The 21869-nt window shown below is 38.4% G+C and overlaps 2 protein-coding genes and 1 long non-coding RNA gene across 4 annotated transcripts in view; 1 reads left to right on the top strand and 2 right to left on the bottom strand.

Annotated features, from left to right (window-relative positions):
- Nucleotides 1-10549, bottom strand: part of LOC136249264 (uncharacterized) — an 81096-nt gene extending 70547 nt beyond the window's left edge. The window contains exon 1 of one of the 2 annotated variants that reach the window (XM_066041223.1): nucleotides 10438-10549. In XM_066041223.1, the coding sequence (XP_065897295.1) occupies nucleotides 10438-10462 (25 nt within the window). In that variant the 5' untranslated portion in view covers nucleotides 10463-10549. The remainder of the gene's footprint in view (nucleotides 1-10437) is intronic. The other variant, XM_066041224.1, reaches the window with a different exon arrangement.
- LOC136248621 (uncharacterized) lies at nucleotides 2574-3177 on the top strand. Its single transcript, XR_010697783.1, has 3 exons — nucleotides 2574-2676; nucleotides 2738-2847; nucleotides 2905-3177. It is a non-coding gene; the product is annotated as an uncharacterized lncRNA (long non-coding RNA).
- Nucleotides 10550-15217: 4668 nt separating the features above from the next.
- Nucleotides 15218-16906, bottom strand: LOC136248303 (zinc finger BED domain-containing protein 4-like). Its single transcript, XM_066040099.1, has 2 exons — nucleotides 15938-16906; nucleotides 15218-15820 (listed from the first exon to the last, which is right to left on the bottom strand). Exons 1-2 carry the CDS (start codon nucleotides 16904-16906, stop codon nucleotides 15218-15220), a joined length of 1572 nt encoding a protein of 523 aa, XP_065896171.1.
- Between the last annotated feature and the right edge of the window lie 4963 nt (nucleotides 16907-21869).

Here is a 21869-nt window from a genome sequence, read left to right as displayed (position 1 = left end):
ATCAATAGGTTAATAACAAGGTGCTATTACACTTCTTTTGGTGAGTTTAACATATGAAACATGAGAATTATTCCACAAACACTTTATTCAAAAGTTATGATGATATTTGCTGTTCACTTTGGCCTTCCATGATGAACTCTTGATGCAGTGGCAGAGGAAGTAGTTGATGTGAGGGGGGCTGACCAGAATATAGAATCTCTGGTGGCAGGGCACAGCCCCCTAGAAGCTGTAGCCATTCTAGGTTTAACTTTTACATGTCTTAAAAATGCACAATTTGAAGCACATCACCAACTTTTTAGTCAAAAGTATTTAAAACAGGCTATTAGCAGTTTATAAAAACACTTTTGGCAATGTTGACTACTGGTTTAAGGTGGCGGTCAAGTGTCTGCCCACTCAATTAACTAAATTTAAAATATCTTGTGATTTCCACGTTATCATCAAATTTAGTTTCACTACTGAAATAAGCACTAAGAAAATGGGATGTTCTGCATTTTTGTTATAGCACATCACAAACAGTGAAGGTTCAATAACGATTTTATAGTAGGATGAATGGCACAACTTTATTCCATCACTCCAACTATTACGGAGTCCATATCCTAGTACTGACTTTCTTTTCATGGTGTGTATGTTTCTGTGTATTTAGAGTTGAATTGTGAATCAGCTAAAGGTGAAAGTGAAAGGAGAGCTCGGAAACTTGGACTGAAAAACACTGCACTCACAAGTTTGTATCATTACGATGATACGCATGTACATTCACATACCTTCGATCTTCCACAATAAAACTTTATAACCGATTCTGACAATTGTTTTGGCAACAACGTTGATTGGAAAATTGAAGAAGTTTCAAGAATGCATTGCACAGAATTACGTAGTATATTGCATCACCAACACACGTGTTTCTACTAAATTCGCAACCTCGTGTTCAATGATTAACGATGATGTTTATGACTTGAAAACGGTGGACCATTTAGTAGCCTTATTTACTTGATAAACAACTCTTACCATTGATCATGAGATAAAACATGGTTAATGCTGGTTCTTCTATTTGTTGTCACTGTCACTTTAGTTTTGGAGGCCGGACAATGTTGGTGTACTTCACTGTTATTACTACAGGCGATACACCACTGAAACGTGTTAGCTGTGTCTTGCTACCAGCATTAATAAGAAAATTTGTCTGACAATGCATCTCATGACTTGCATCAATGCATCTGGAAATTATTCTCAAGGTTTATGTGATGCTTGCTAATAAATCAGGTATGAGTCACAGTATATATAAGTATGGCTTTACACAGTAACAATATAATAAATATTTGTGGTTAAGGTTGTGTACAAAAATGTAATTTATGTTGATTATATTATACTGTTCAAGCCATCGAATTGGTTGGCATCTACAAAACACCGGATCAGCTATCTCTGGAAGTAGATATTCCCTGTAGAAAGTTCTTAGCTTACTGACTTGGTATGATGGACCAAACTGCTTGGTCATGTGAGTTATGTACCACTGCTTTGCGGTGTCCTCATGTGATTGTCCCCATTCTAGTGCTGGAGTTGTACCTGGTGGTGGTTTGTACAAGATGGTTTCTACTAATTTTTCAAAGTTTTTACAATGTTTTATTACAGTGCCAAATGCAGATGCAGTCAGGCGTGGTCTTCTGAGTTGCTGCCATAGACTGTTGAGGGATGGATCTTGGTCCACAGTTTCTCTGGCTAGTTCAGTAGCCTGTTCCACTGTGACTTGTAAAGATGTTAAGTATTCATTGCAGATAAGCTGCAGCTCGTCTTGACTGGAGTTGGTTGGAGGGCCCATAATCTTTATCAGTAATAGCTGGTGTGAGATGATATTACTTTTCAATTCTGGCTTTCTTGTATGCATGTGAAGATTTTCTCTGAGTGTCACACTCATGTTACATTTATGAAAATATCTCAGTGATAGTTGAGCAGGATCCAAACAGGTGTTTCCAAGTGGTCTCAATTCATCCTGGACCTAGTCATGGACAATCCTGTTGTCATGCAACGATGCTGGAATGATCCTGACTGAAACCTGTTAACTTGCTTTCCACCATCCATCTTGGCTCTGATCGACATGTAACATTCACTCAATTGGTTGTGCTGTTACTGATGAGCTGAACTGCTTTGTCTACCAGACGGTCACCAGCTCAATCCATCTCAAAGAGAAGGTTAGGTGCACGTCATGCAGATTAACACTGACTGGTGTTTCTTTTGCAGCTTCTGAACGCCAAGATGGATCACAATCTTTGTGGTATCCTAAATAGTGCTTTGGACCTGCTCCAAGATCATTTCGTAGCTTTGTGATGTTGTTGGTTTTAGAGTGGTTCCGAATAGCACACTTTGCACCATGTGTGATTTTCATTATGACAGATTTAGCCAGACAACCTCGTCCACAGAAAGATGGAAAGTCCTTTGCTAGCTGCTCTAGTTGACTCCGAAAACACTTAACGGCGTGATTTGCACTCCACCTTCTCAATATCTCTGCTGTATGACTTAACTGTTGTTCGTATGGTGTGAAGAACAGAACTGTCTCCATCTCCAATTACTTCTGTATATCAAAGACCATGCATACTCTCAGATTGTCTAAATCCTGTGGCAACAATATCTGATTCCATAGATGTAAATGATCCTGACCAGTTTTTAAAGCATTTGTGATCAGGTGGTTTGGTATGTTTCTTGTGTGCTATAGAGCATACTACACAATACTTGTTTTTATACCTATGTACAGAAGATTTTTGGTAGCAGCACCAAATATGACTCCTACTCCAGAATTCGCATTGTAGGAATGCCCGTGGGACCTTTTGGACCATCCTCCATCAACTATTACAGTAATAGCTGGTACGTCATGATGGTATTGACTGTTTGGTATTGCTAATTCTCTCTCCTTTCTTCCAGCTTCCAACATTAGTTCATTCAAGTAGTCCTCAAAAGCTGATCCCAAGAGCCTCTCGATGTCGATGAATGTTGGCTTGGATATTGAAGGAACTCCAATGGTACACATAAGCTCCTCAAGGTTACTATGACCACCACCTACTGACATCTGTCCCATCACAGCAGCTGCATTAGCTTCGTAAGTAGATCTGATAGTCCCTTCTGGTGTTTGTAACTCTACTTTGTTGCAGGTGTTGAACACAATTTCCTTGTTACACTTGTTGTACCTGGCAAGCAATGTACTACCAAGCCCTCTCCTAAGTACTTCTCTGATGAGTTCAACTGGAGATTGACAGGAGAGGGTGTGTTGTGTGATGATATGAATGGCATCATGTAACTTTTTCAGGTCGATAATTCTACTACCAGCCAGGTGTGATGTACCTGAAGTTGGTTGACCTACGGGCACCTCTGAAATTGTGCTTTTGGCAATGTTATGTTCAGAGCTAGTTGGTGGATACTGGCTGTGTGAGCTATGGTCTTCGTAGGAGTGGCACTTGAATGAAATATTTTGAAATATATTTAAAGTGTATGTAAGAAATTGAATTATAATTATTCTAAAATACATTATTTAAAAGAAATTCTAGAATGATACGCAACGGAAGAGTTCTTACCTGAAGCTTCGCTTGTGCAACACTTCGTTTTGCTCCACCTCACATTTATAGCGTTCCTGCTAGTTGTAATAACTTGTCGCTTTGCTCGCTTTTGCCTTCGAGACGTACTACCCATTATAGAAGTATTACTTAAATAAGCCGCCGTAACTAACTGTGCTTCTTAGCGCAAAAGACAACCACTTTTTCGTTCACTTACCTTTCAAACCAACTTGTTGAGCTTTGCACGAAGAATTGTTTCCATTCATTTTTATCTAAACCAAAACAGCTAAGCTGTAAAAAAAGAGTGCAGCCCCCAAAAAGGCCAAGGTGAAATAAGATGTGAAATCCAAGGTGGCGGCCAAGAAATGGCTGTGATGGTAGGTTAATGGCAAAAATTTTAATTACGACAATTCAGGTGAATTTGCATTGCCTCCTCCACTAGAATTCGGCACCAAATTCACCTGAATTTTCATAATTAAAATTTTTGCTATTAGATTCTACCATTACAGCCATTTCTTGGCCGCCACCTCGGATCTCACATCTTTTTTCACCCTGGCCTTTTTGGGGGCTGCACTCTTTTTTATTTTTACAGCTTAGTTGTTTTGGTTTAGATATCACTTCTCTTTGTATTGCAAGCCACAAAGTTGGCCATATGGCCTTGATGCTTCCTTTTAACTTGTTTTTTTCTTTACTGCAGGAATTGTGGAACAAAGGAAGTAATTGTGTGTATAGTTTTGTCTGATGAAATATTTGTATATTTTATATTTAACATTGAATGATGATTATTACATGCTGTAGTTAATAAGGTGACTTCTTAAATAACTGAACTGTAGCGGAAACTCTCATTGTTTGTAGCTGAACTCTTTTCAGGGTGATTTGTTTCTAACTGAACTCTCTACAGGGTGATTTGTTTGCAGCTGAACTCTCTACATGGTGGTTTCTTTGTAGCTGAACTCTCTACATGGTGGTTTCTTTGTAGCTGAACTCTCTACAAGGTGACTTGTTCTAGTTGAACTCTCTACAGGGTGGCTGAACTCTCTGCAGGGTGATTTGTTTGCAGCTGAACTCTCTACAAGATGATCTGTTTCTAGCTGATCTCTCTATAGTGTAACTTGATTGTAGCTGAACTCTCTACAGGGTGACTTGTTTCTAGATGATCTCTGGATGACTTGTTTCTAGCTGAACCCTCTATAGGGTTGTCTGTATGTAATTGAACTCTCTACAGGATGGTTTCTTTGTAGCTGATCTCTCTACAGGGTAACTTATTTCTAGTTGATCTCTCTACAGGGTGAACTTGTTTCTGGCTGAACTCTCTACAGATGATTGTATTACAGCTAAACTCTCTACATGGTGGTTTCTTTGTAGTTGAACTCTCCACAAGGTCACTTCTTCTAGCTGATCTTTCTACAGAGTGATCTGTTCGTAGCTGAACTCTCTACAGGGTGATTTGTTTGCAGCTGAACTCTTTATATGATGGTTTCTTTGTAGCTGAACTCTCTACAAGGTAACTTCTTCTAGCTGATCTCTCTACAGGGTGACTTGTTTGTAGCTGAACTACCTGCAGGGCGATTTGTTTGTAGTTGAACTCTCTCTACAAGGTGATCTTCTAGCTGATCTCTCTACAGGATGACTTTTCTTTAGCTGAACTCTCTACAGGGTGATCTGTTCACAGCTGAACTCTCTACAGGGTGATTTGTTTGCAGCTGAACTCTCTACATGGTGGTTTCTTTGTAACTGAATTCTCTATAAGGTGATGTATTGTGGATGATCTCTCTACGGATGACTTGTTTTTAGCTGATCTCTCTACAGAGTTATAACTTTCTCTATAGAGTTATAACTTGTTTGTATAGCAGAACTCTTTACAGTGTTTTTTTTTTGATTGGTTGCTGAACTCTCCAGCTACACAGTGACTTGTTTGGACTACAGAGTGACTTGTTTGTAGCTGAACATTTTACAGAGTGACTTACTTGTAGCTGAACATTGTATAAGTAACTTGTTTGTAGCTGATCTAGATGAACACTCTACTAAGTAGTTTTTTGTAATTGAACTCTCTACGCAGTGACTTGTTTGTAGCTGAATTCTCTACAGAGTGACTTGTTGTAGCTGAACTCTCTACAGGGTGACTTGTTTATAGCTGGATTCTCTTCAGTGTGACTTATAATGTTCTGAATCTCTACAGCGACATATTTGTAGCTGAGCTCTATACAGGGTGACTTGCTTGTAGCTGAATTGTCTATAAGATTAACTGGTTGTAGCTGAACTCCCTACAGAATAACTTGCAATGTGATATAATTCTATAATGGAGTAAGTAATAAACGTAGCTGAATGCTCTATTAGGGTGACTGTTCTATTAGAGTATCTCGATCTCGCATACAGCATTTATAAACAGTTAAAAACAGCATTTTAGACACCTGGAAACACTTGCTACAGTGGTGATACATCAACTCTTTCAAGTAATAGGTCAGTGGTTTGATTTCCACTGTAGGCAAATAATTTTATTTGTTTTAAAACTACTTTTTGGAACATACTTTATGAAGTGTTTTGACTGCTCTATTAGGGTATTTGAGCATTCTATTAGTAGAGGTGCACCGATATGACTTTTAGCCAATATTCCGATAAATAATATTATCAAGCCGATAAACAAAGCTAATCTGATATGGTAGCATAGACCTGTTCTCTAATTAGCAATTTGCACCCTAAATTTAATTATAAAGTGACAGAGTGAGACTGTAATCAACAGTTGACATTAAATAAACAGGCACTACTAGGACATTATTAGAGCACAAGTACCCATAAATAGATGTTTATGCAAAGCTGTATCTACTACTTGTTTACACATGTTACCGATCCGATACCAATACGTAAAAACAAGGCCAATAAAGCCGATAACCAATAGCCAATCCGATTATCGGTGCACCTCTATCTATTAGAGTATATCAATCGTTTTCATGGTTTTCAGCCCCCTCCAGGAAGGACAATTTCAACAAGATATCATTTTGAGGGGGGGCTAAACCCCCTAGCCCCTCTCTCCCTTTCCGCCGCCTATGTCTTGAACTCTTGATGTACAAAAGTGATAGCAACAAATTCTTTTCAACCATAGCAGTGTATCAATGCTCCACTGATTCAGACAAGGGATCGAATAAACTCAACTATAGGAGATTCCACGAATTTACTAGAAGCTGCATACTAACCCACATACACTAAAAACTTCCTGGTTGAGGAGACCAGGCACCCAAAAAATTTTGCAAATATTTTAGAAATCGTAGGTTTTAAGGTGGTGCTGAAGTAATTATGTGAGCGTACAATGCCCATTTGTCACATTTGCCCACACGCTTAAATGGCTTTTAGGGTGGTGGAGAACTCCACTTGTGAACCATGTAGTCTACGTTTAAAGGGTTCTTATAATATGTAGCTTAGCATGCCAAGTTTCGTGAAATCACCCGCTTTAATTTCGTGGCTATTAAACTCTGAACTTACGAGCTGATTTTAAAAATAACTCATCCCAGAAACAACCTAACATGCTGCCTTGGCTCTTATGCTTTCTCACCTTGTAGAACAACTCTATGGAATCCTTTTTAACAATAACAACATGGAGAATGTAAACCCACATTTTTCTACATGGGATATCACGCCTGTCAACAGGGAATCGCTAAAAATCGTTCCATAACCCTGTAAAGAAACACTTCCCTAGTGCCTCTGCCAAATTTTGAGGGTGTATGGTACATAAATATGGAGTTATTTCATGAATCATGAGACCGTGTAACTGGTTCCGTAAAGCAGTAATCACACAATGACAGCTGGTGTTGTTCACCTGTGAAGCTACTAGTTTTAACAGGGTGGCGAAGTTAGTACATGAATATCGTTACTTGTATCAGCAATAGTAGCCTGACAGTCTGATAGAGCTAGTTCTTTCAATATTTCAAAGCGCTTCGCTTCGAGGGGTGCAACACCTTTGCAAATCTGTACGTGATTTGAAACTTGATTTGAAACGTCACGCGTGATTGTTAGTGTGATTTGTAAGGTTATTACTGGGCTCTGAAAGACATGATTAAGAAGTAGTATTGTATCACTGTGAGCTTGTATTGTTTATAAATATGTTTTTGAGATGAAGCATTAATAACTTGCGTGGGTGCATCGCTCAAGATTTGTTGATTTGTGATTTAGTGTACATGATTTGTAGGGGTGTCATACCCCCCCTTCGCTTTGTTCTGTAGTCTTCCGTGCTTTTTTCGTTCATACAAACACGATGTCCCATTAGTCTTGTAAGGCTTCATTTGATTACTTCAGCGTCACCTGAACAATTGAAAGTTTTGGGATGATTAGTAGTGAAATTAAAGATTACTTGTCGAAAAATCTTGAAGGAAAGTTGATAAGGTACACTGAAATAGCCTCACTTCGCGAGAAACCTTGGTTCAAAAGTTGTGATTTGTTCTGTAGGTTGTAGTTTCACAGCTACAATCTGGAAAATCCTTACACAGTTCCGTATGAACCTGTTAATAGTGCACCGCATAGAGGGAAACTTTGGCGGGGGTAAACTTTGGCGAATAGCAAGCTAAATTATGTTCGACAAAATAAACTTTGGCGAATTCAAGCTCAACCTGTAGCTATATAGATGCTATTCTCAAGCGCTATGAGTAATTGACAGGTTAAACTAAAGCAAATTTGTAGCAAATTGTCAAATTCCCCAAAGTTCCCTCCGCCAAAGTTTCCCTCTATACAATATGTGCATTTCGGCCCATTAGCATTGCTCATTTTGAAGATGCTATGAACAACTCTCCCCATGCTTCAGGATCAATCCTGATTAAATTATGGGATGTAGTGTTAACATCTCGAAAGTGAGCAGTGTGAATGGGCTGAAACACACATATATTGTTGACAGGTTCATAGGGGCATATTGTTGACAGGTTCATAGGGGTACTGTGTAAGGAATTTCCAGATTGTAGCTGTGAAACTACGACTTACAGAACAAATCACAGTTTTCGAACCAAGGTTTCTCGCAAATTAAGGCTATTTTAGCGTACCTTCTTATCAACTTTCCTTCAGGATTTTTCAACAAGTAGTCTTTAATTTCACTACTAACCACCCAGAACTTTCAATTATTCTTAAAACCTTCTGTAAAGACGGTTTCTAAAATGTTCGCAGAAATTTTTGGACGCCCAGTCTCCTCAACGGGAAATTTTTTAGCGTATGCAGGCTAGTATGCGGCTTCTAGTAAATTCATGGAATCCCCTATACCAGCTATGAAAATCTTTAAGATTTCAAGAGAAATTTCAAGATTTCCAATAATATCTCAGATTTTACCAACAATTCAGGCTCCCTCATATTTAGACCAGTGTGCCTCTCTACTTATAGGGTTTCAAGGTTGACAATCCACACACTGGCACTGCAGTGGAAATTAGTTAGTTATCACCTAGTGATATATAAGTTACTTATTACCCAGTGCAACACTTTAATCATCCTATGTACTGGGATATCAGAGACTGGGTTTGGCTCAGTCTGTTCACCATAAACTAGCTTGGTCAGTTTCTAGCTACTGTCAAAGAAATGGTTTGAGCTTTTTTATTTGCTAGGTGTTATCTAGGCTTGCTATGCTCTGCAAACGTGCATAGTTATTGACAAATGTCTAATTGTATTGCTTGCACAAGGTTGTTTTCTTCAAAGCAGCATCGTAAAAACTTTGTTTTGAATGCACTACCATCTATGACAAGAGAAGCCAGATCTTCCTCATCACATGGTGACACAGTCACACGGTTGGATGCCTACTTAGTCTATACTGCAAAGATGGAAGAATCCAAGGATGTGTGCTATCTGGCTGGTGATGTTGAAATATTTTATCACCAATTTTGGCCATCGGCGATCTCTGCCACCAAAGCAGCTGCAGCTTCGTGCCATCCGGTTTGATATATTTAAAGTGTAAGTGGTTAGTGTTGCAATTAACCCATAATTAGTAAAGTAGTTTCAATTACACAAGCAGTAGGCTGCATTTTTCGTAAAATCACCATAATATTTCGTCATCACCAGCCAGATAGCATACAGTTTAGGATTCTTTTCAAACTTGCATTATAGACTGAGGGAACATCCAGTTGCGTGACCATGCTGTGAGGAAGATCTGGCTTCTCTCGTGGTAGGAGCCAGAGCAACTCAAACACATTTTTCATGATTTTGTAGACACAAAAACGAGCCATTGTAAGCCACCCAGCTAGACGTTTACCCATTACTATGCATGTTTGCACAGCACAACAACTTAAGATAACATACAGCTAATAAGAAAGTTCGACTCAGTCCTTTGCAAGAAGCTGCACTTACAATTCCATGTTTTTACTGCAAATCACAAAATCGGCGAAAATACGATGTGCCGATTTCTCAATCTAAAAGACTCGCAGCTTCTGATTTGTAGTGGTTCAAATATCAGTACAAGCTAAGTATCCTGCAGTAGTAAAGAAATTTAGTGAAAGTCGTTGGGGACCCTAACTGTTAGAGCTCAATCACATGAACTGGGGGGACATATCTCACTGGATTTCCTATTTCTACTGCCCTGTTTGCGTGCGTCAAATATGTTCAGGAAAGGGGTTTATAAACCACTTCAAACAGACAGCTACAAATTTGGTGGGGCTCAGGTGAACGCGGACTATAGATAGCCGCACACATCACTGATCTGGCAGCCTGAGCAGACATGGTTTACACAAAAAAAAGCTGGACTAGACAATGAAGCATCCATACATTTCTATGCTTCCACATTGTATTAGTCTCGTGGCCAGACCGCTCTTTTTTCCCTTGGTATTTATATGCGGAGTTAGAGAAAAAAGGGTACAACTCGCATTGCCATAGCTACTTAAGAGATATATTTTTCACCCAAAAAGGTTTGGGCACGAGACTACACTACGATATGACGATGCTTTACACTCACCACTGCTAGAGCTTTCCTCAGTCATAACGAATCGCTTTAACGTTCACCACTTGAACTGGAAACCTCAAAAGCGAAAGTGATTGTTTTGACAAAACACGCCCCTCAAAATATGCATTTTACCGCCCAAATCGAAAACGACAACTATAGTCGGTACTCGTTCACCTGGGCCCCGCCAAATATAGTAATATCAAAGAGGTGAACATGTGTTCACTGACTCCCAATGGTTTTGTACTGGAACAAGCATGCTTTCATGTAAACATGTTTTCGCGCCTGAATCTTCCATACCCAAATGTATGAGATATTTTTAAAGCCTCATAACTCACTTGTTCTTGCCTGTATCAAAGCGCTTTTTTGATTAACAGTTCCGAAGTTTAAAGGGCTTCACAGCGCTACTAAATGTTTGGGCAGCTGGCCCATGTAACAATAGTTATTAACAAGAAACGAGGGCTCAGGTGAACGCGAACAGTTTCGATTGTGGTTATAGCTCACCGAGGAACCAAGCGAGAAACTCACAATGGCTTCACAGAAATGTAAGATCATTTTAAGCTGTATTCACCTTGTCATTGTTGTGAGTAAACTGACCGCATGTAGATCTACTAGCCTAGGGTTTTCAACTCAAAATAGGAAGGTGCTTCCTCAGGCCCGTAGCCAGGGGGGGTTCGGGGGAGTTCTGAAGAACCGCCCTCTTGGAAAAAAGATCCACAATTTTTGCAAAAAGGTCCATAATGTAACCAAAAGGTCCACAATTTTTGGTATACAAGTCGAAATTTTCAGGAGCAAAAGTCCATTAGCTACAGTTTACTATAGCTAGATACCACTAATAAGAAGCTAAATTAAGTGCTTTGAGTAACTCATTCATTGCATGCATTAAATGCACTGCAAGATCGAGATACTCTAATAGAGCAGTCACAATTTTAAAAGCTATTTAATTTGCATTCTAAACTGAGCTTTCATTAAAATATAAGATTTTGGTAGACAAGTCCCTCCATGCAGAGCCCATGAATAGCATCCATGCTTCAACTCCATGCAATGCATGTGTCAATTTCATTGTTTAAGACGCCCTTTGTTCTGCTCCACTACCCCTGTTGATCATGGCAGAGTGCTCAATCTTTCCCATTCTTATTCACTGTGACATTCTAATATATTTTATTAAGACACATGCATGTGCAGATGGTATAATTACAGTAGCAGTGGAGATATTTTCCCAGATATCATCCATACAGCTGGTCTTCAGCTTAACTTAAAACTTGTTATTTTATTGACTGAAATGCCACTAAATTCAATCTTTTAGTATCTATCTTCAAAAAATTTCCTGGGGGGGGCATGTCCCCAGACCCATGTGCACACCATAATATGATCTGAATCATTTCATATAAAAAGGTCCACTTTTCTTCTAAAAGAACCTACCCAGATAAAAGTTTGGCTATGACCCTGTTCCTTTTGTTGTCTCTACACAGACTGCATTAGTCTGGCACCGCCGACCCTATTTAGAGCGCCCCGAAAATACTGTATAGCCTAAATATTTCGAGGGAGAAATTTTTCACTGATTTTTCGGTTTTGGGTGTTATCAGCGAAAATTTTAGCCTTGAAATATTTAGACCTCCATGTAGTCTAATACATTTTGGGAGTGATTGCAAATCCGCAAAAATTTTGTTTTTAGCAGCATTGCTCAACCTCGAAATATTTAGGCTATACGGTAGGCTATTTTTGGGGCGCTTGTATAAGCGCCTAAATAGGGTCGGCGGCGCTAGACTAAGACTGCATAACCTTTGCTTTAAGATAAAGCAAAATGTATTGGATTGCTTGTAGCATTAGGTATCAACATAAGTTTTAACACACAGAAACGTAGAGCAGCTTGGGTATTTCCGACCACCATGTATTTTCAGAAGCAATATTTCCTAGAGGAGCAACAAGACTCTATGAATTATTACACTATTAGGCCAGGCAAAGTTGATTGCTAGTTTCCCGTTTCAAGATTTTCAAAATGTCGTGCGGGAGGAAGGTCATTATTCATTATGGCCAAAACCTTGAAGAAAACACCACTATTACAATAATGAAAATATTGGTGAATATTTGAAAATCCATGCGGTGGAAATCAGAGCTCAAAATAATGATCGGCAGTTTTCAGTACAAATGCCACAAATAGCCAAGCAAAATTTGCTTTGATCTGCAATTACTGCCAGGCATTTGAATACAATAGCATATCTTGTGACAAGGGTGTACAGCTGGAACTACTTAGAATCAACATAGTGAACTACAAGAACAAGCTTAATAAACTTGGGCAAGCAATTTCAATGGCTCAATCATACTGTAACATTGCAAAGTGCAGGCCAAAAATCAGGACAAAGTCCATTTTGGTCTGCAATTTCTGCAGTACATAATTTTTTGGCTATTTTGAGCACCAGGAAATAGCCATAATTATAATGAAAACTTTGTGGCACCTCTATAAAAGCATGCGGGCAGAAACGGGAAACTATAGCAATCAACTTTTCCTGGCCTTACGAAGACCTATGACTATAACCTCCAAATATAAAATATAAAAGGATTTGGTTATATCACGTGGCTGCAGTGACCTTACTGTCCAAAAACGTTGATGCTTGGACAACGACATGTGCACTCGGATGCCACCCTCTGCACCCTTCCCATGCAACTTCAAAAGCTATTGTGTGGTAGTGATTGATAGAGCTAACCTTGAGCCTTACCCCATGATATAAGCAGATTAGATTTTTATTGTAGATAGCCGGTTTTTCCCAGAGGTGGTAACTTGATCAAACGTCGGATGCAAAAATCATTTTATTTTCGGACTTTTCAATTATTTATGGTAATTTTTGGTATTTATGACTTTTAGTAAAGCACTCACTAGTTTAAAAGGTTTTAAATGTAGCAATTGAAACACAGGTATAGGGTGTCTTTCGTCAATTCTAGGTGGAAGAAGACAAGCTACATATAGCTGCAGTATAGTATGTCTTTATAAATTAGCTAAATAAGGCCACTCCTCTTACTCATTTGACATTTTGATATTATTAAAGTCAATTTCAGATAGTGGAGGTCAGCACTAAGCTGTAACAGTGTAAAACCTCACTACCGCATATATGACTGTTCTATTAGAGTAGTTTATAGGTTGGGTGCATTTCAGTTGTTAAGTTTCGTGTTATAAGCTCCTATATTTTCTAGAATCTGTTCTGGAACAAGTTGTAGATGTTGGGTCATGCAATCATGAAAACCTGCAAAATTTAACCAGCGAAATGCACTCAAAATATATACTACTCTAATAGAACAGTCGTATATGCGGTAGCAAGGTTTCACACACTGTTGCAGTTTACTGCTGACCTCCACTACCTGAAATTGACTTTAATAATATCAAAAATGTCAAATGAGTAAGAGGAGTGGCCTTATTTAGCTAATTTGTATAGATGTACTATACTGCAGCTATAATGTGGTTTTTCTTCTTCCACCTAAACTTGACAAAAAAACACCCTATACCTGTGTTTCAATTGCTGCATTTAAAACTTTTCAAAGTAGTGCTTTACTGAAAGTCATAAAATACCAAAGTTATCACAAATAATTGAAAAGTCCGATAATAAAATGATTTTTTGCATCCGACATTTGATCAAGTTACCACCTCTGGGAAAAACTGGCTATCTACAATACCAGTTAATAAAAATCTAATCTGCTTATATCATGGGGTAGGGCTCAAGGTTAGCTCTATCAATCACTACCACACAATAGCTTTTGAAGTTGCATGGGATGGGTGTAGAGGGTGTCACCTGAACACACATGCCATTGTCCAAGCATCAACGTTTTATATAGTGGCTTTCCAAGGTCACTGCAGCCACACGATATAACCAAATCCTTATATGTGGAGGTTATAGTCATAGGTCTTCATAATATGCAATAATTGATCAAGTCTTGTTGCTCCTCTAGGAAATATTGCATCCGAAAATACATGGTGGTCGGAAATACCTGAGCTGCTCTACTGTCAAACAATGTAACAGGCCTTAGCCTAGTCTCGCCCCTTGTGATCTGGGGCAGTCACTTCCTTTATGGTTCTACCTAGCTATAGTTTTGTTCTGTTGATGATTTGATTTATGAATTACCTCCTAACAATCGGCAGCTACTGTTCTTTCTTGCCATTACAGCATACACTACAGACAAACACACAGCTACTGAGCTAACAAGTAAAGCAGTAATAACAAATACTTAGGAAAATCCATGGAGGAGACTGAGTGGTGCCTGAATGTATAGACATTAGGTGGCCTGTAGTTCATATCCTGGGGTTGGATAGTCTCCACTAGACCTGTACCGATACAGCATTTTGGATTCGATACCGATACCGATAAATTTATGGACAATCTGATAAAATTTTTGAAGATTCCAATATTAGAAGAATAACGATACACACTGTAACCAAGCCGATATTATACCGTATATTCTTTTATGAAAATGATATTAAAGTACAAATGTTCATTCGACAAGTATCCAGTTAACTATAACAGTTTAGTACTGTACAGTCAATGCACACAACATGCACAATACCATTACTGTAAAGTGAGCATAATAAACACATTGCTAACAAAATACTGTAAAAACAATCATGTATTTCACAGAATCACCTGGAAAGTTGAAACAACACTGGATACTGCTACATGTATTCTCTGTTCTTGTTCAAAAATACCAACCTTTTTCACCTTTTCTGCATCTAAACAGTTCCGTGATGATGACACAATATTGCCTGCACAGCTAAATACTCATTCAGAATCAGTTGATGTTGGAGGAATAGCTAGTACTCTTCTAGAGAGAGGTGACAGAAGAGGATAATGTGTTCCATGAGATCTCCGAATTTAACTGGGTCCTCAGAATGTGGAAGACGGGAAATTCCTAGGTACTGTTCTAATTCTCTTTCACCTTGTGAAAGTACAACAGGACAACCCAGATCATCTTTGTCAAATTCTTCCCATAGAATAGATTGTTTTTTCTTCTTGCTGCTGACTGATAGCGTTTCTTGCTTTACACTAGAGCTAGTGGTTCCATCTGATGGGCTAACAATTTCTTTTGCTTTATCTAAAACTTTAGACTTGGCCATCTCTGCAAATGTAGCTGATGAAAAACCTTTCATTTTAAATCGTGGGTCCAGAATAGTTGCCATACTATAAAGATCCCATGCTTCTATGCCAGAAAATTGGGTTTCTAAAGACAATGAAATTTCCCTGTGAACATTTGTGATAACTGAGCTCTCCTCAGTTGCTACTGGCTTGCCAAGATACTTTAAAAGCATCCTAATACCTAGAATAATAAGGCCAACAGTGGCATCTTCTCGTTCAAATTCATGAGAGAATTCTTCAAATGGATGCAGTAACAGTACTAATTGATTCACAATGTTCCACTATGTTATGGTAAGTTCTGCTGAGCATGTTGTGTCTGGGAGAACTGTTGTAACTGCACGATGCTGCTCAAGAAGTCTTTCTAACATACAGAAAGTGGAATTCCACCGGGTACATACTTCCTGAGATAACTGATGCTCAGGTAACTGTAGTTGTGCTTGAATAATTTTGAGTAATTGACGAGCTGCTGGTGATCGATGAAAGTGCCCCACAACACATAGTGCAATTTTTAAAAGCCCTGTGACAGTTTCCTGTTTCAGACCATCATTAATAGCTAATTGTAATAAGTGATCTACACACCCAATGTGGGCAAAGCCTCCTTCTCTAACCGTAGCTGTAATGTTTGCTGCATTGTCTCGCACAAAACAAGTAATCCTCTTCTTTTCTATTTCCCAACTTTCCAAAATAGTGAGAATGTTGTTCAATAAATTTTGAGCAGTATGCCTTTCACACAAAGGGAAAGTATCAAGCACAACTAACTGTCGCATGTAGTGATCATCAATGAAATGAGCAGTGATGCTAAGGTAACAATCACCAGCCCAGGATGTCCAGCTATCTGTGGTGAGAGCTAAAAAGACGGCAGGCTTTAAAATGATACTAACTTTCTCTCTTAGCTCACTATACATTTGTGGTGGTATGACTCTCTCCGAAAAGTATTTCCGACTAGGCAGTTCATACCACCTATCTAAAACTCGTAAAAGATGTCTAAATCCTTCGTCTTCCACAATGAAAAAGGGATAGAAGTCGGTTGCTATCATGCCAGCAACTGTTCTTGTGATGGCAACGAAACACTGACTACTAGGATTAAGTGCATCGAGCGTTTCATCAATTTTTGGTTGTAGTTTGTCTTCTCTTGACCTTTTACGTGATGCTTCTCGTTCTTCGACTTCAAGTAGTTCTTTGTATGTGTCCTTGTGGTATTGTCCCAAATGTTTCCGCAAATTAGTAGTGTTATATGATTTTTGCTTACTGCCTGCCACCCATTGATACATTTTGTTACACAATATACACCTTGCTTTTGAATTGTCCTCTTCGCACACTACATAATGTTTCCAGATAGGACTTCTCTTCTGACGTGAGTCAGCCATCTTTAATTACATTATAATTAGTTAATCACGTACACATCAACCGATACCGATATTAGTGATATCGGTACCGATACCGATACAGGCCTACCAACAAACCCCCCCTTTTTTACCTGTGCTTTGGCGCACTATAAGAGGGGGGCACAGTTCATAGGGGGCTGGCCATGCAAGATTACTATGTATTAGGTTAGAGGTAACTCAAAAGCTAGAGCACGAGTTGCTGTATACCTTTAGTGCTGGATACTGTAAAGTAGTAGTAAAAGTAAAAAGTGGTCATGTGACCAAAAATATCATACTGAATTACATTGGACAGCTTATTCGAAATTGTATTTTAGGGTAATCTAAGTCACAATTAGTGTATTTCTTACGTTAATGAATACTTCTACATATTGTAGTGCTGTATACCACATCCTGTATAGCTGTAATGGGATTGTTGGCCACGTAACCACTTTATAGATATTAGCAGTTGAAACTGCACCATGATACTGAAAGCAATGGACAGTTTAATAATATATTAGCACTTATTTGTTTTATCTAAAGTGTCAGTCTATGTGAAAATCATCAGAAACAATGAAAAGAGCTGAGACACCATCTTATTTTGCAGTGGAAATCTGATGACCACTTTTGGATATGTACATATGTTAAAATTATGCTGACAACGAATGCTGCAAACAACCCAATAACAAATTAGTACTTGTTTGCTTTATCTTAAAGGTGAAAATCTCCAGAAACAACAAATAAAGCACCTTCCTAGGAAACCCTAGGGTAATTCATAAATCAAATCATCAAATCAAATCAACAGAACAAAACTATAGCTAGGTACAACCAAAAAGGAAATTACTGTCCCAGATCTAAGAGGCAAGACTAGACTAAGGCCTGCTACATTATCTGACAGTATGTTTGTTCAGGCTACTTGAGGCTAGTTCCAACAATCGGCAGCTTATTCTTCCTTGCCAGAGCACCATACACTACAGACAAACACACATAGTTAGCTAACAAGTACCAAACATATACACATGGATACAAAACAAATACGTGGACACAAATACAAAACACATGCTAAAGACAAATGCACTTTAAGGCAAATTACAAAGGTGATTGAACAAATTACATGAAAGCAAAAAGAAAGATTGTTGTTAATATAGCAACAGTAAACTGTAGTCTCATCATTGGGTAATCTATTCCACCATTGTGAGGCCATTGTAATGCACCTATCAAAGTTCCACACCTACGGTACCGCTCAAATATAACATTGCCTCATGAGAGTATGAGTAATTAAAAATGTTATTAATGGGCATGGCACTCATTTCGTTCAAGAGTATTCATCCCAAACAAAATGGGATGAATACTTGCAAGTGAAATGGGTGCCACCACACCCTTTAATTAGCCCAGTTTTTTAATTGCTTGCACTCTCACGATACGACGTTGCATTTGGGCGGTACTGTACAGGATTTGACCCAACTCTAAATATAATTTCCCTACCCTGGGGCGGAATTGTTGGTCTAATCCCTTTCTTTCTCCATTTGAGTATCTTTCATTACAACCAACGCACTGTTAAACCCCATCGCCTGGGGCATAACTTTTCATCTAATACCCTTGTTATGCCCCTCTTTTGCCTGTATAGGGATAGATATCACTCTGCTAAAAGACGTGTACTTATCAAACAGAAACATCATGATGTGATGGCAGCACAACTTGCTGCACAAGCAGCTGAGTATAAGAGGAAGAAGTTGAAGATGAAGTTACAAGTGGTATGTCCAGTCAGATTTAACAATGCAGGACATAGGGCAGTTGGAATTAAGCAAAAAAGAACTTATTAAAGATAATGAAAGTGATATCCATCTCAAAAGCAACTTGAAGATGATAACAACAAACTGGTTATGTTTTACACAGAACGAAGTAATTTCATAGTTCTCATGAATTTCTAACATATGGCATTGAGTAATAGGAAGTTGTCTCCCTTTGCTTACTTAACAATGACACTGATGAAGCTAACCAGTAATTTTGATCTGGCTATGTGATTTGGTGTCATCAACATGACAGTTACAAGGGTTTTGTGAAAGTGTATTTTACACATGGAATAAATCACTTATCAACTAGCCAACTTGAGACTTACTGCAAAGTACCATGTTGTTCTGTTCATTATGGATTGAAGGTTTTAACCATCATTAAAATCTTCATTGAAAAGCCTTCAAATTTAATGGATAGAGCATGTGCTTGGTCCCAGTACAAGTATTACAATACCATCAAATATTTAATTAGTGCAACTCCACAAGCTTCTTATCTGATGGATGGGGAGGGCCAGCTTCAGATAAATACATAACTAAAAATAGTGGCTTTCTTAAACACCTGTTACCAGGAGATGTTGTCCTCGCAGACCATGGTTTTTTAATTGAAGAATCTGTTGGATCAGTGGCATGGGATCTTTTCTTCACATTCCAGATTTTACAAAAGGACAAGATCATCTCTTTGGCAGAACAAGTGGAAAGAACTCAAAACATTGCCAATGTCCGCAAATGAAACATGTATACTAACTATGCATGTTGCAGTGCATCATCATCACTGTCATCATTCATGGTGTTGTTAAACTCTAGTACCAAAGCAGCTCGTTCCTTTGTACCACTTGCCAAGCAGCTCTGGCATGACTGCATGTTTAAAATTATTTTCTGCTTTCTGGACCTGAGAATTAATAAACATATGATTGGGTTTAATCAGTGTACTCTTTCAGTGACCATTAGTTGAAACTGGCACTGATAAAAATATTGGTGATCCTGTTTTAATTTAAGTTTATCATTGCACAGTTTTGTCAGACAAAAACTTGACTTTTCTGCTCCATTTTCTAAATTTTTACGCTGGGGACACTTGTTCTCATGCACTCTGGTGCCACATCATGCACACTCTGGAAACGAGTCAGGGGATGCACCGAACAATGGTTTCAGTGTTGAACTACAAGGCCTACTGGTGTAACACTAAACTCGTGTAAAGAACTCTAACTCATATTCTAGCTGGGGACTGGTGAGAGGTGGTGTTCCTCAGGGCAGTGCCCTGGGTCCACTGCTATTTTTGGTATCCGTCAATGAAATGTCATCTCAAGTTATCCATGGTAAGCTGTTGCAATATGCCGATGACACTGCGCTGATTTGTACTGGCCCATCCCTTGAAATAGTGCGTTAGTGCCTGTCTCAGGATTTGTCTCACCTTCTTTCATGGATTAAGCAGAGTACGATGCGATTTAACACCAAGAAATCTAGTGTTATGTGGTTTCAACCTCATGCACTGTCAAACATTTTGCCACCTGAAGTTAAGATTGATGATGTTCCCTTGTCCACAGTCACCTCTCAAAAGTATCTGGGAATAACATTTGATAATAAACTGGATTGGTCAACTCATGTAGCTGCTATTTGTAAGACGATGTCTTTTTATTTATTTTGGATTAACTCCCATAGGAAGTCTTTACCAACTGAAGTCATTAAGATGTTAGTTGATTCCCTTGTGCTATCTCGTCTGATTTATGCTTTACCGGTCTGGGGTCCTTTGTTGTCTCAGTCAAACACTCATCGCTTACAACGTTTGCATAATTGGGGTGTGCGTATTACTGCTTCATTGCACAAATTTGACCGTGTGTCAGAACATCGTGCCAATTTTGACTGGCTGTCAGTTTCATCTTTAATTAAGTACCGCTGCTTGTGTGCCTTACACAAGATTTATATGGGTGATGGTACTATGCTGGATCCTCCAGTAGTATTTGGAACTAATCATAAATATCACACTAGATCTTCTCAGAAATTTATTCAGCCAGCATTTTGTAGACTATCCTCTACTAAGAAACTGTTTAGACATTCTGCTGCGCACTGGTGGAATGATCTGCCTGATGAAGTTGCTCTGTCCTCCACTTTTCCTTCCTCAGTGTATAATTTACTATTGTGTAATGATGTGTAATTTGTATGTGTATTTTTTTGTTTACTTATTGCTTATTGCTTTTGTACCTGTGTGTTTATTGTAGTTGTAAATTATTGTATTGTACCTGTGTGTTTATTGTAGTTGTAAATTATTGTATTGTACCTGTGTGTTTATTGTAGTTGTAAATTATTGTATTGTACCTGTTTGTTTATTGTAGTTGTAAATTGTTTTCTGTATTTGTTGTTTGTACGCTCTTGTATGGAAGAACGGCTATGCCGAATATTTGAGCTTAAATAAAAAATCAATCAATCCTTGCATTTTCTTTCTGTACTGTTTAATTGCATCTTTTTCATGTTAACATCCATATTTTGTAGCAGCTGTAGTAAATTTTACACTTGCAGGATAGCATATACGTTGTGAATTAGCCTTGATATGTCCTTAAAGTAAGCAGCCAAAATTCAAGGTGATTGAGATGTGCATTGGTGTTTAATAGTATTTTTTTTGTCAAGTGCATGAAAAAATTAAGGTAAATCTAAGCCCCTGGGAAAGAAACAAAGCCGAATTTTGAGGACTTGTTCACACAAATGCACCTTGCTCAAGATTGGTTTATTTGTATTCATGCCCTTAATTGTTCTAGCGGTACGTTACCAAAGCATAATTATGTTGAAATTGTTATTTTAATACTAAGTTTGAAGTTATGGATGATTATTTGTGTTGAAAAGACCATAAATAATTAATACCATGCAAAATGCACTTGTTGCTAAGGCCATTGTTACTACTATTATGTCACAATTGGGATGGTGTTGAGTATGTGCATTCCACTTCATTTGGATGATGTTGTTGCACAAACTAACATAATAGAGTATCTGAGTGTGATCGTGTCTGGGCAAACTGATTTGTGGCTTACTGTCAGAGACATGTCAATATTATTAATGGTTCTTGAATCACAACGAAGAACTATTGTAATTCAACTTGCATTTACACCAAAGATCAGTGGTCATATGGCATCTGTAATTCTATTGACCATTAATTTGTTGTCAGTATGTGTTCTAACTTAATTGAGTTC

Source organism: Dysidea avara, chromosome 3 (assembly GCF_963678975.1).
Source record: "Dysidea avara chromosome 3, odDysAvar1.4, whole genome shotgun sequence".
NCBI lineage: Eukaryota > Metazoa > Porifera > Demospongiae > Dictyoceratida > Dysideidae > Dysidea > Dysidea avara.
This window is presented reverse-complemented; position numbering and strand designations above follow the sequence as displayed.

Excerpts from the sequence above, each read along its gene's own strand:
- LOC136248303 (XM_066040099.1), bottom strand. The coding sequence starts at position 16,906 with ATGGCTGACTCACGTCAGAAGAGAAGTCCTATCTGGAAACATTATGTA. Across the intron at positions 15,821-15,937 it reads AGCATCAGTTATCTCAGGAA|TGGAACATTGTGAATCAATT; the intron begins GTATGTACCCGG and ends ACCATAACATAG.